The sequence below is a fragment of the Tribolium castaneum genome, chromosome 4 (genome assembly GCF_031307605.1).
Source record: "Tribolium castaneum strain GA2 chromosome 4, icTriCast1.1, whole genome shotgun sequence".
Taxonomy (NCBI): Eukaryota; Metazoa; Arthropoda; class Insecta; order Coleoptera; family Tenebrionidae; genus Tribolium; species Tribolium castaneum.
In genome coordinates this window covers 3581496-3595656 of record NC_087397.1, presented here as the reverse complement: position 1 = coordinate 3595656, position 14161 = coordinate 3581496, and the positions used below count along the sequence as shown (strand labels likewise).

Genomic DNA, 14161 nt, shown 5'->3' with positions numbered 1-14161 from the left:
ATTGTAAACTTGAGTTGGTCTTTTTACAAAGTACTGATTCAGACTAATTGTAGGGCTTACCAATATTCAGTAGCCCTGAGCTAAACCAAAGAAATCTCTTGAAACTGTAATCAATTTTACTCATGTACATTCTAATCCTAGACGATTTTGTGGAAAAAGTAATGACTTACAGTCCAAATCGTGAAGAAGTTGCACGGCGGTCAGGATTTTCGAGCGGTGGTCCGAATTCACGATCCCTAAATAGTCCAAGTCAGACGGTTCAATTTCTTTAAACAGTTCTAGATCTTCGTAGCCGTTCAGCACAAAAACTGATATATACTCCTGTAGATTGATCTTCTGCAACAAATCCTCGACCGAAATGGGCTTGCCTTTAATGTTGCGATGCCATTTCATCTCTCTCCGCGCCTTCACGGACCGTTCCGATAGTAACTCTACATTAATAAATTTAAATGTTCCCTTTTTTCCATGGCAGATGCCTCGCCATTGGCCACTTGTATTCATCGAAATTATATCTATTATATCACCTTTCTGTAACGAAAAAGTTATAATTGCTCACAAACCGCCAATTTCTACCTTATATTTTAAAGCTTCTTTATCGTACGGACTAGGTATGTGGTCAACCAAAGCCCTCGCCCTCCCTACAATTTGCTCCGTCGGACTCGGGTCGGCATCCTCCGTTGAAATCGAACTATGATTGCTTCCGGCCCTGACAAGAGCCTGTGTACCTTTATTACATAAAATGGTCATTTTTTAGTTGTGGGAGGGAAAAAAAACTCACTAGATCCCGACCCACTCGGTAAACTTTCCACCGAACTTGCAGAACACGGAAACGCCTGATCCGCTCGTTTCTGTTCGTTCGAATCGCCCTTCAGTCTTGAAATTTTCCTCTGAACGTCTTCCCTCAGACCACGCACTTTCCCAACAATTCCGGACGCTCCCGCCGATCTCCCGTCACTCGACTAAACAACCAATCAATTCACAAAAAACAATTTTATTTATTTATTTACCACATGAACTGTTGCCACTTGTTGACTACAATTGCTAAACTCGTCTGTGTCTTCGTAATCTGAGCTTTGGCTGGGCGATAGGCCGTCTTCGCTTCGGGGGTAGCCACTGTTTGTTTTCCGAAAGTGCCGTATTTTTCCCTCCAGGTGGCTGTAATATTGGGGAGAGACCATCTGGGATATGTCTTGCTGCTCTGATCGACTCGTGTCCACGGAGAGGGTTGACAGTCTTGAACTAATGCTTTGGACGTCGGAACCGGCGTAGTCGCCGCTTTCTCGGTCCCGGGACGACCTACAACAATAAATAAATAAATATTAATAAATAATAGTGCCGTCCATTCTCTGTTTTCAAAAACTTAATTAACTGGACTACGAAAACTTGAAACAAGCAGTTAAAAATGTCGTTAGGCTGCTTACGCCTAATTCAATTCCGACTTTCCAGATGAATAATACAAAAGACAGGCCGCTTTGAAAGTGAGGAAAGTAATTATTCGCACAAATACCTAAAGTGGTTTAAATAAGTCATTACGTTTTAATTCTTTAAAAATTCCATGAAACTTTTTAATAAATCTGGAGTCTTGCGTCGATAAATTTACCTTAGCGGAATGATAGTCGGCGGGTAGCCAGCTTGTGGCAGAATAAGTCCGCGTCTAGGAGTTCCCCTGGGAGTGGTGGCGGTGGGGGTGTCCCTAGGAAGGGAGATGTCCCCGGCACTTCTCAGCGAGATTACTCCTTCCCCACGGGACTCTTGCCTCAGGTTCAGAGTAAAGCAAACGCGCCCGTTCTGAATGGTGGCCGTTGGTCCAGGACTACTGCCCATTAGGAAGTCCTCCGGGTCGCTTTCGTACGGCGGTTCATCATACCAATGGCCCCGGTCGTGGCCGTGGGCGCCCGGAGCCAGCATTCGCGCGTCCTCGTCGTACATATAAGTGTCATCTGGAACGTAATTGCCTCAGAAGGCGTTTTTCGGCAGGATATGAGGCCTTACCTCCCGACAGCGGCCCCCGGATGCCCTCCTTGCCCAGCTGCAATAAACCCTGCTTGATGTCCCTCAGGATCTGCAAAAATACGAGTGCAACCATCCAGAAAAAATCGTACTGTTAACCCATTTATTTATACCGAGGCTTGAACTTCGCATATTAGCCGCCTCTTACGAAGAATAAGGACGGGCCCGTTCGTTTGAAACATTTATAACGTGCATATGCACGAGAAGGCAGAGAAAAAGCTCTGGCCTGTTTTCCAGACGATAAAACTCGGGCTATTTTATGGCGGATGCATGGCTGTATTGTTACTTTATAGCAAATTGGTTACATTAAATTTCAATGCTGTAAAGTGTAGTAGTATTTGCGAAGGTTTTGTTTGGCATCAACAAACGAAATTTTATGCGCTTAGAGGCATCTCTGTGAATATGAGTCCCAGACCTTATACTGGAACAAGGAGCAAATATTTAAATTGCCGGATTCAACGTGCGTTGCAGTGATTGAAAGAGGCAAAAACTATGATGCACTCAAAGTCGGCGTTTTACAACATTATTCGTTTCTAATTATTTTGCACCCCTCAGTTCGCAAATATAGTATGCAAATTGGGTAATAATATAGGAAGCGGACTAAGGATCACACACACAATGATGTGCGAAAAAGCAGGTCATTGGACTATCGACATTCTTACGTTTTATGAAAAGGATTGCATCTTGTTTTTAATGGATAAGGTACTCTATATTTCGTCTCGAGTATCTTCCCGTATTTCAACAACTTTATCTACTTCGAACTATGAGAAAACTTTGGTTGAGTTCGCATTATTCAACCCAACAAAAGGGCGTTTAATTTATTTTGCAATATTTTATACGAATTTTGAAACAAAAATATTGAATATTTAAAAATACAGTAAAACCTCTTTTAATGAATAATGGACACCTCTTGACAACGGACATTTTTGTAAGAACGCAACAAAAGCATTAGAAAATAATGTGAGAGAACCTCTCTACAACGGACCCTCTTACAGCGGACACGGACAAAGAATCCCCAATTGCCATAATATAAATATACTTTGACGACTTGCGTCGAGCAGCCCATAAACGTTGCATCTTTAAAATGAGTGGCTGGTATCGAAATCCACAGGCGAGCGGCCATATGTCGTATTTGACAAGAATAAAACGACTTGCAGTCAGTTCCCCATCCGAAACGTCTGATTGCATGGAAATACGTATCTGTCACGGGGGAATATTTCAATTTGTCTGCTATGCCGGTTCAATTCCGGGCCTGTATTCACATTTTACATTGAGATGTATGGCCGACTTGTGAATTTAGCACGGTTTACAATAGATCCTATGAGCCTTAGCCAAATAAAAAGAGGATCTCCATATATTTACCGAAAAGCGGTCGAATAATTGCTTCTTGCTTCACTAAATTATCCACTTACCTCTTCGTGTTCTTTCGTGAATTTCTCCCGTTTCCTTAAAGCTTCTTGTAGTTTCAACTGCAACAAACAGACAATGTAGTCGCTAAATCGAATTAAACGGAATCAAAGGGTTTCCCGGCCCGAACGAAATCAATATCTATTCCGGCGCAGATGTGACCGAAATATTTTCACTCAAGTTTTTGCCACACGAAGCTACAAAAATTGAAAGAGAAGTGTGATAGCCATGGAGAAATTTACATCTGGCGGAGTGCGGTCTTTCCTGCCATCCGGAATCCTGCTCAACCACTTGATATAACGTATTACACCGGAGTTTGATACGATCTTTCGACACGCCGTCATAACTAATTTGCTCCACCTTAGATGTTTTCAACTTTAAAAGTGCGTAGCGCGCCACGATTTCATCTGTTTCAATTAGCTCAAGTTATAACGCGGGGAATAAATTAGGAAAGCCATTATCCGGTCCATTTCGCACCTGCACCGCTGATGCAAAATGTTCCCGGTGATGCATCGGTGGCTTGTCCAGCCGCTGAAGTCGTAAAGACGGCAATAAAACGTGAAAATCCCATCACATCGTGACCATCGGAAACTTTTCAGCCGTAAAAACTGGACCTCGGATTGCAGTGACATTTTGATATAAGGGCCAATGTTATCCCCGGGGGTTTACACATGGGAAAGAGCAAGCTGGAAACCAAACATCGCGTGCTTGCGCACAGAATAGATAAAGTTTATGGCGAGCAGTGATAGAATACGACCGTCGAGGGAATTTAAAGTGACCGTCTGAAGGAAGACGGACTGTAAATAAGTGCGGATCAGCGCTGATGGGGTGATTGGGAGGCACGGACGAGTTGTTTAAAGGCTCACCTTGTAGATTGTCTCTTCGAATGTGTTGGGGGCGCCGCCGTTCATCTGCAGGTGGCGGAGGCGGTCGTAGTCGCGGGGGTCCACCATGGAGCGCAGCACCGCGTGCTGGCCCAGGTCGGTCAGACCCAGACCGCTCTGGAGGACGCTGTCAGGGGTGTCGACCTGGAATATACAAGATTATTTTACGAGGCGATAAAGAACCCGCCGGAAAAAACAGATCAGTCGGAACACTGTTTTGCGAACCATTTGCTTTCAGCGGTATTAAGGAGCAAGTTTATACGTCATAGACTCCAAGTGAGGCACGGGAATAAGGATAAATGTTTACTTTGCCGAATATCGTAAAAAATGATGGGAGAAAAGTGTGCAATAGGGAGAAATAAATGTAGAACTTACAGCTCCTCAGATAGTCAAATTTGTCGTTTACTTCAGACTGTCATTAGAAATAACTAATAAAAAATTTCTCAGCGAGAAGGAATCTTAGAAAATTAACAAATATAGACGTCGAATAAAGTATTTAATAGTAAACGTTTATTCCTGTGTGATTATTAGTTTTCGGGATTAATATTATCTTCGCCTTTGTGTGCCGATATTTTTATTTATTTTTGCACAATTACTTGTTGCACTGTTGCAACTCTTTAACCGAAGTGTTAAAACGGCGAAATTCCAGTTAATTTGGTGGATATTTAAAAATACAGAACGCCAGTTTTTTGCTAGCATTTTGAACGCCTTGTGATTGGCCTGTCGTATGTCGGGTGTGCATAGCCCGTCACTACCCAATGACAAACACCTTACAATTTTTTGTTCGGTAGATAAGCAAGGAGGAGGTGGTTTCTATATTTTTATTGGTCAAATTACGCATAGGTGAACAAGTGAGACGGTAAACCGGCGCTGGCCCCTCCCACAAAGTTTCGATGCAAATTATTAGAATTTTATGCAGTTTGCCGAAAAGTCTATGTTACAAATTATAATATTCAGAGCTCGGTTATTATTTATTTTGTCAACAACCATCAATGGCTGCAGCCTTTACAGTTGGTGTAGTTGATTGGAAGTTGAGCGAATCGGACGCATATAAATGGTATCTGGAAATTCTAATTTTTATTCGGTCAAAAGAACAGTCGATTTTTCTTTGTCAGTGCTGCATAGGAGCGCGTGAGATTAAATATCACGACGACCGGAACTGAAATTGATGACACAGGAAATGAATTGAACACTGAACGACTGTAATACATTTTTAACGAGTTTCGATAGCTCAGCAGCAAACTGTTATTTCTGGCTGTTTACGCTGAACATTTCACGTCTTGAAAAAGTTTAAAATGCAGCAGCTCTATGAAATAATTTACTCGAGAAGGAACAGTTTCTCATTTCTCAACAGTAGGAAAAGTAGTTTCTAAAATGGTAATAAATCAATCACCTGTCATAGTGGATTCACAGGAGAAATAGGCTCGAGTTTCGTGAAACTTCACTCTGCTGCTGAAAATTAAAATAAACGGAGTTTGTCGAGCCAACTAATTTCTCAGTTGGCTCTTTGCATTTTTCTGCGTTATGAACCGGAGAATGAATAATGGCCACGATTTTATTCCAATTAAAGCGGAACTGACTTGGAACACGTATTGAACAGTGGTTTTTATGTAAAAGCTGCGAAAGCTCCATTCCTAATCCACTCGCATGATCTAAAAATCAATTACTGCGGACCCCTGCTGAAATTATGTAGATTTACTAAGGAACTCCTGGTTTGATAAGAAGAGTCACCGAATAAAAAGTTAATATTCCATCTAAAGTTTACTTTTAATTTAGCAGAGCTGATACTTCGAGTCGAAAATTAATATTCAACACGAAAAAACTGGGGTGGATTAACATCAAATTTTATGGTTTTTCGGCACAAAATAATCAAAGATGACAATTATTTCGGCGGTATAATGCTGCCGAATAAATAGAAGAGTCTGATTGCCGCATTTATCAGGGGTCTAAGTCCGGATATGTGCGAGCGGATAACGTCAAAATGAGAGATTACCAGCAATTGATTTTCTTTTATAAAAGATAATGGAAGGCGTACGTGCCGGCAATAAAATGAAAATAACATTTTCTTGTTTTAGCGCTATAATACCGTGTAATAAAGAAACAGAACGTCGCAACATGCTAAAAGCTCCCTTTGAATGGAATATCAATTAAGAAGTAGTAAGTAAAGGTCAGGCATAATTAACTTAATTGCCATTTCACAGTGAAAGACAGAATGAATTAGTGGAGAGCATAGTTGGCTAAACGGATAACAAAAATAGAATCTAATTAAATTTCGACAAAGGCAATGCGAAATTTCTAATTAATAACATTTTGTTTGCACACGAAAGAAGGCAAATATGCACAACATAACTCATAATTGGGATAAATTATGGAAGAGAGGTGTACGGATGTTAATTTATTTAGGTAAATTCGAATCAAATGAAACCGAGTTGCCACGTTTTAATTATAAGATAAATCCCGATCCTGTGAAGCCTCGTTAGGTGGAAATAGCGCGATTTGGCGAGGCTGAAAATTGTGTGTTTCTGTTCCAACAATGGCGGGAGCCGAAGTAACCGAACCTGGATGGATAATAATTATCAAAGTTTCCATTAGAAAAATTAAAAGCGGGAGATTTTAATCACGAGTCCGAAAAATGTCGAAAAAACGTCTCATTTGCAGAAATCGCGTCGCAGGAGAGCCGAGTCAAACGAGCGCACCACTTGCATGCACTTATTAAAACTCACAGAGTGTACAAAAAAATTCACAAAAGTATCTGCGCTTTAATCTTCGAATACTTCGCCGAGCAAGTGTTTTTCTGTAAGCTTTGTATGCATTAGTCTGCTGCTTCAATTAGAGTGTACTGAAGGTATAGGCCTAAGTGAGGCGCTGAGTCGGCGTCGCCGCCGAGACGCTTCCTTCCGCCAGGGTCGAAGTCCTGCTAAAATTGTAGGCCGCCTCCTCTGTACCTTTTCCTTCACTTACTCCATTTAAAATAATAATAGACCAAGCATAATAGTGATTGTGTGCAAACTAATAGAAACAAAACGTTTGTTTGGAATTAGCAAACTCGAATGAAATTAACCCCCAAGTTCAGCGGCGAAGAACCGCTGATCTGCAATACAATGCACAAGGGTTGTCAATGTCACGGTCTCCCATTGTTTCACTGCGTCTCGAGTGGTGCACTTATTAGCCTCTTCCTCTCTATACACTCTCCCTTTCAGCGAACTTACACGGAGCCGCCTGTTATACACGATATGTTAACAAGGATGTCGATGAATGGATGAATGTCTTTCGGCGTTTCAATGCACACACTTCCATTCGGTTTAAAAGCCAGTCCGAACAAAAATCACAACTCAAACGAGTCAGTGGAATTTTGAAAAGTGAGCCAAAAAATTCCAAAAGGCTTTAGTACAATTATTCGCAAAATTTGTAAATTATGTCGAAAATGATGTCATGTCATTTAATCTGCTTTTATTTATTTATTATTCAATAAAAGATCAACGTTGATAATGCTTGTAAGGTGTCTCAGTTTCGGGATATTTTGCACGAAATAGAAGTGTCCTAGACTGTGGCCACGCATCAGTAAACAAAGTATAAATGATGACAAGAGGCTTTTTTCCTTATAATCTTTGTCTTTCAATCACGACCTTTTGTCTGGAATAGTAATGACTTCTTCTGTTACCCCCGACAGCCTCTTTTTGTTGAAATCGGAAACAAGAACTCAGACGTTTCAAATTATCATCAAAATTTCATCTCCATTATTTGGAAATTTCGTGGAAATTCATTACGAAACGTCGATTAGTCGAAAAGTCATCCCCACAATTAGGTCTCGTCTCGGGTTTGGTGGTGAAAGAAGAAAGCCAAATTGGATAAACAAAGTTCTACTTTGGCATGTTTGTCGAATGCAGATGAGGCGTTATTCGTGAGTGACAGGCCAAATATTTATGGGCTGGTGTAGGTGTTATAAAGTGCGAAAAGTCGTTTAAAGGAACAAGGAAATTGTACAAGTACATTAGCGTTTATTCCCCAACTTTCCAGACTAAGTAATGCAGGGTTAAGGTGGCAAGAGTTTGGATAAATTATTCGAAATGCGCGTTAAGTGTAAATGTGGGCAATTTGCATAAGGTAACAACGCACTATAACTAAACTGAAATTCGGGCCGGAAAACAAAGAGCGGCTGTTCGAAGTGGCTACGGCAATAAAAGTCGCTCTAAATCTTGTTCTCGCGCCGACGCTCAACATTCAAAATATAAATCTATTAGCAAACATAACTGTAAGTAATTACACCTGCTGCGAAGGGATCCGTTACCCTCGCAGTTTCAGGAAGATCCAAATTACCCACAGATAAGTCAGACTCCATTATATCTCAAAACACCTCCTTTGTAAATTAAGAGCGACAAAGAAACTCATTAAAGACAACAACGTCGAATTTAACAACAAAAAATCACAGACTTGTATTAATCTCGCAGCCACATCTATTCCAAGATTTTCCATTTAACGCAGAAGCGCAAAATGTCAAACTAATTAAAAACTTTCCGACTGCAGCTGCGCCTAAGCCTTTATCCACCAAAATAAAAGAATTACTTTATTACAAGCACACAATGCCATCTGAGCTATATTAATAACCAAAACAGCCAAATTCGGCGACTCTTGCAATTTGTCGAAAAATGTTTGCTTCAAAGCCGTTTGAAGAACGAACGCTTGACTGCACTTGCAATTCATTTTGCAAAGTCAGTGTAATTCAATCAAAAGTAATTGTGATCAGTATCTCCGAAAAACAGTTAATAAACCCCTCAAAGAGTCTAATGGGATAAAAGCAACTTTGCGCGTTTAAAACAACTAATAAACACGGTCAATTACGATTAAATTTTGCGCCGAAGTATGTGCGGACAAAACTCGTCCAAAGCTCATCTTTTCATTATATACGCCCTGGTGGAGAGTAACGCAATTATCTGTGAGCCGAAGGAGGGATGACGTCCAGAGAAATGTGCTCCACTACACCCCTCACTGAGTTTCATCAGTACTGATAATATTTTCGGCAATTCTTATCACGTGACGGCAATTTTGCCCTATTCTCTTCTATCCCTAACGGGGCATTAAAAACGCCCGACTTGCTTCATCAACCTCGCATAAATGTCACCAACGCTGAACCGCACAAACAAAGTAAATGAAAAATTAAATTAAATGAATCGCATCGCTTTTATTACTACGATTAAAATTCGGCACCGCCAAGAAACCATTTTTTGGGTGAATTAGTTTTGAGTTCAGAAGATATCTCTCTACTCATGTGACGGTGCTGGACATTGTTATCAAAGGAATGTCGCCTGCAACGTGGAATGCAGTTAGGCCGCCAAACTTGGTGTAATTTAATGCCCCTGGGATTGTTCCTAACTTGGACGTTGAGAGGCGTTGTTGGTTGAATATCAAAGCAATGGGGGTAGCTTGCTGCACACCAATATCTGGCGCCACCTAGCTTACTTCTAACAAGAACCTTTGAAAAAACTTTGCTTTTATTCGTAGTTTAAGACTAGTTTAAATAGTAGAGTTGTCTGTTATTATTAATTTTTGGATTTCCGTCGAAACTGACCACCGCCGAGGTGCGGGATCGATAAGACAGCTCTCCCTCCGAATGCGTCTTGACACGACACTGAAACATCGGTCATCTGAAATCTCTCGCGTGTTGAAACCCAACTAACAAGGGAGGCATTCACCCTCGCCGTGAAAACTTCATTTATGCGATGCGCTACGTGAGAAATGCCCTTAACGCCAACAAAAGAAACGTTTATTTATTATGTTATATGAGAACGTTATTACGTTTTTATATCTGGCGCACGTAAAAAATATACGCGGCCACGTAAAAGAGTTTATGAGGAAGAAGTAGCACTGGGAATTCTTTCGGGAACTTTATTTGACACGCGCATCGCGAGCTTTATTAAGAATTCTTTAACTGAAAATAAACAAATCGGCACGGAATCGCCAGTTCACGTGAATTGTGGCGGCAGAACGCTGAAGGATTGGACCGAGCAAACCGAGAAACGGTTCAGAATAATTGAGCACGGACCTGCACGCTGTTGTTAAGGATGTAACAATATTGCTACGGAGGAATATAAAAGTTTGCGGCCGACGTAGGAACGATGTTTACAACAAAACGTACCAATAATTTAACTAAAGTACATTTTGTGCTCCGAGCCCATTGTAATCCGATATTTTAGTTTAAATTTCGGGGGCAAAGTTGAAGGCACATTTTTATTTAAATGATAATGCAAAGTAGAAAATTCCTCCGAATACAAGTGAGTTTATTCGTTATGATTATGAATTATGAATATTAACGGGGAAAATGAGGTTCACTACTGACTCATTTGCATGAAGTTTAATATTTCCTTTTCTACAGTACACAGATATTCCACTTCTCTTAAAGTTAGTTGAACAAGGTTGGATCTTAAAGCCATTATTTTATTTCTACTTGGGTTCATTTACACCCTAGTAATTTTGAGGAGTTTCTAATAACTTTGAACCGGTAATCGACTAATTTGCATAGTTCGCAGTCATAACATGCACCAGATGATTAAGAAATTAAACACAGTTAAGACTACACTAGTTTACAGGTTTTTATTGACGCACCTAGAAATGTGGTTTCATTTGGATTTGGCAATTTAGCTAACTAATGTTTATCTAAAACATAAAATGCAATTACTACAAAATTCTCTCTAAATACATAAAGCAATTTATTACACACTAAACTAAGTTCAGTTGACACAAGAATGTTGATTTATGGTAGTAAATTAATTACTGCTGCCCGCCATCTGGCAATCAAATAAAATATTACCCCTTTTGTTTCAAACTTTCGATAGACTCGAACAAAGCATTATTTCGTCCTGTGTCTCAACATAACGTTGTCGGTTAAAGAAAAGAAAAAAAATCTGAAGTGATTTTGGTTCGGTGCATGCAAATAGTCCAACAGAATATGCTTCACGAAATGTGGGCTGCTTGTGGTCGCACTTACCTGAATGTTTTATTTACATATGGTTTGCGTGAAACACGAACGGGCAACTTTTCCAGCGTCGGAATGGAATAAGGAACCGTTAGAATCCGCAATACAGCTCACGATATTACTTAAAATAATTACAATTTGAATCCGACTCATAAATTTTGCCCGTTTCTGACTTACTTGTCGACGTCGACAAAATAAAAATGGTGGATGCGCCGGGATAATTTAGGTGTTTAATGTATTTATACTATAATTTGCAACTTAAAAGTGATAATAAACATAATAATATTGCGCTGTTTGTGTAACAAAACGAAAAACACCTTCATTCAAAAATGGTGGATGCGCCGGGTTATATATAATAAAGCACTTTTTTGCTTAATTTGGTATCGTTGTACAACAAAGTGACAGTAAGTGTTATAAACACAACAAATCTAATGTGCGGTCAAAGTATATCGTTTGAGAAATTGTGTTTTTATCTTTTGTGAGTGGCTTATTCTGCTCGTTAGGATCATTGCGTTAGTGTATTACGAGCTATTTACTGCCGATTGTCTTCGACTGGCTGTGCGATAAAAATGATGAAAACGGCGCGACTGAAGTCGGAATGAAGTGGAGCAGAGAATAACTTCAAAATTGCATTTAAAAATGAATTACGGCAGGAGAACGGGGCGTAATTAAGATTATGCTATGTAAATTGCATGCAATTAATCAGACTGAGTAAATTTTTTCAAGTTTTTAATCTCTGCATGATAAGATGAGACGATGTCTGGAGGGTTTGAAAGCGGAAGGAACCAGGAGGAATAACAATCACTCTAAGAAATTGTCTATGAAGGGGACGAAATGCCGTCGTCTGGCTAGTTATTTGAGCGAGAAGGGGCAAATAGGACATTTACATATTTTATTGCACCGTACTTGTGTATACTTGGCATTTCTTGACGCCCTTTGTGAGCTCGGTATTCTACAAACGTCTCGGAAGTAATGCAATTTTATTTACCGTTCAGCTGCAAAACCTGGGATTGTTCGCCGATGTAATCAGCTCATTTTATGCACTATTGGCTAGTTTATGCACGAGTGTGATTATAAATTTCAATGGACGGTGCGCAACACATATTTATACGAAGCCTTCACAAACCCAATTCCAATAAACCAAATTATATAAACATCAATATTGTTGCAATTTTGTGGACAAATTAACGAGTAAATACGGCTCGAAATGGAATCTGAAATCGACCAAATTACCGAAATTTTAATTGGACGAGTGTTTAGATTACGAGCAAATTGCTTTCATGTGGCATTTCTTACCAGCGGTGGAAGTTCACATAAATGCAATCAAAACACACCGCTGCAAAGTTTATCCAAGTCATGCAGTTATAATAAAGTTAGTGCGAATCCTCTTGTTAGCAAAATTCTCCCCGTCCCGAATAAAATATAACGACCAGAAAATAATTCCCTTTTGAAACGATAAAAGAGCAATATAATTAGTTAATTACAAAAGAAGCGTCGCTTTAGAATGGGAATTACAACAAAGGATTGTGAGACTTACCCTCTGAGGAACACCCCGAGTGGCGGCCCTTCCGTGCCTCGGAGAACTCGTTCCGTGTTTTTCTTTGCGATGAGACGTCTTAAGACCACGCAGAAACCTCGAAAAAGTCGTTTTCTTTTTGCTCGTGTTGGTGTAATTTTGATCTGAAAGTAAAATAACGTGGTGAGGGAGCGATTGTCAGCACTTAATTTATTTCATCAAGTTTCGTCCAATTATCGATAATTAAAAAGGGTTCGTTCGAAATTGCCCGATGAAATGATAATTAGTGCAAAAGTTGTGAACTTTTAATTTTGAAAGTTTTTTAATAACGGTAATCTTTTCATCACCCAGAAAGCCATCGTACACAGTCCGTGGAAACAATTCCACTGGTCTTGAATAAAACATGCATTTTGGCCCAATTTATATTTTAAATTTAATATTGGGGGAGCACGTACTCACGTAGTCAACTCTTTTTTACTTGAATATGAATTAGTTATAGGACGGGTTTTAAGAAAAAGCCGATAACGTATGCTGCATATATTCCTTCATGCCTTACATGCTAACCGCGTCCGAGAGATTATATTTTCGATAAATTTCTTCACGTGCTTATTAATATTGACTTCGTAGATAATCTGTGAGGGTACAGGGCTTATAATTTGCATACATATCTCCGCCAGTCTGTATATGTTCCTTTCAATTTCACCACGTGCAATCTCACTTTCCTTTCCGGTTTGCCGTTAATAGATTCAGCAAATTTCAGGACCTGGGGCCCTTGCAGCTCGAGGTATTACCGATGAATTATGCATGGGTGACGAGTTATGGCTTGCTTATACGTCAGGGAAGAATTTTACACAAAACAATGAAATATTTACGCCAGTGTGCTAAATGAGATTATTACTAAGATTTTCGCCATAAGTGCTTTCGGATGTTTTTAGTTGCGTTGGATACAGTTCCGGAACTTTATCTTGTGAAGTTTTGAATTTGTAGGACGGAGTTAGGGGTTACCACACACTTTAAATTCATGGTCGTTGCCATTAATTACTAGAATGAGCTTCTTTGCCTATCCAAACAAAGAACAAACTTAATACAAGTGGAGAGACAATGGAATGGGATGACGTGTCTATCTCGGTTCACATAAATTGATAGAATTAAAGAGGGAAACGGCAAAGTAAATTTGAAAGAAATGTTTTGCCGGAGGAAAATTCAATTAAGCAGTGTATTACTAATTATTAATCAGCACAGAGATTGTTTTGTCTGGGTGTCGAAGCTTTGTAAAAGTGTAAATAGGCAGGTGTGTGTCTAACGAGGATGCAATTAAAAAATGAAACGAAACTGATGAGCATGAAGAAATTAAGCCGTCGGTTGAATGTTGCC

At 39.8% G+C, this 14161-nt stretch overlaps 1 protein-coding gene across 7 annotated transcripts in view; it reads right to left on the bottom strand.

The window, feature by feature from the left end:
* The window catches only part of LOC661711 (uncharacterized), a 130043-nt gene that overhangs the window by 1471 nt on the left and 114411 nt on the right, over window positions 1-14161 (bottom strand). For 6 of the 7 annotated variants that reach the window (XM_015985285.2, XM_015985286.2, XM_015985287.2 and 3 more), the window contains 9 exons: window positions 12809-12951; window positions 4284-4445; window positions 3423-3479; window positions 1993-2062; window positions 1601-1940; window positions 1008-1296; window positions 779-959; window positions 574-725; window positions 171-528 (listed from right to left, as the gene is read on the bottom strand). In XM_015985285.2, the coding sequence (XP_015840771.1) occupies window positions 171-528; window positions 574-725; window positions 779-959; window positions 1008-1296; window positions 1601-1940; window positions 1993-2062; window positions 3423-3479; window positions 4284-4445; window positions 12809-12951 (1752 nt within the window). Of the gene's footprint in view, window positions 1-60; window positions 105-170; window positions 529-573; window positions 726-778; window positions 960-1007; window positions 1297-1600; window positions 1941-1992; window positions 2063-3422; window positions 3480-4283; window positions 4446-12808; window positions 12952-14161 lie in introns of all 7 variants that reach the window. The other variant, XM_015985288.2, reaches the window with a different exon arrangement.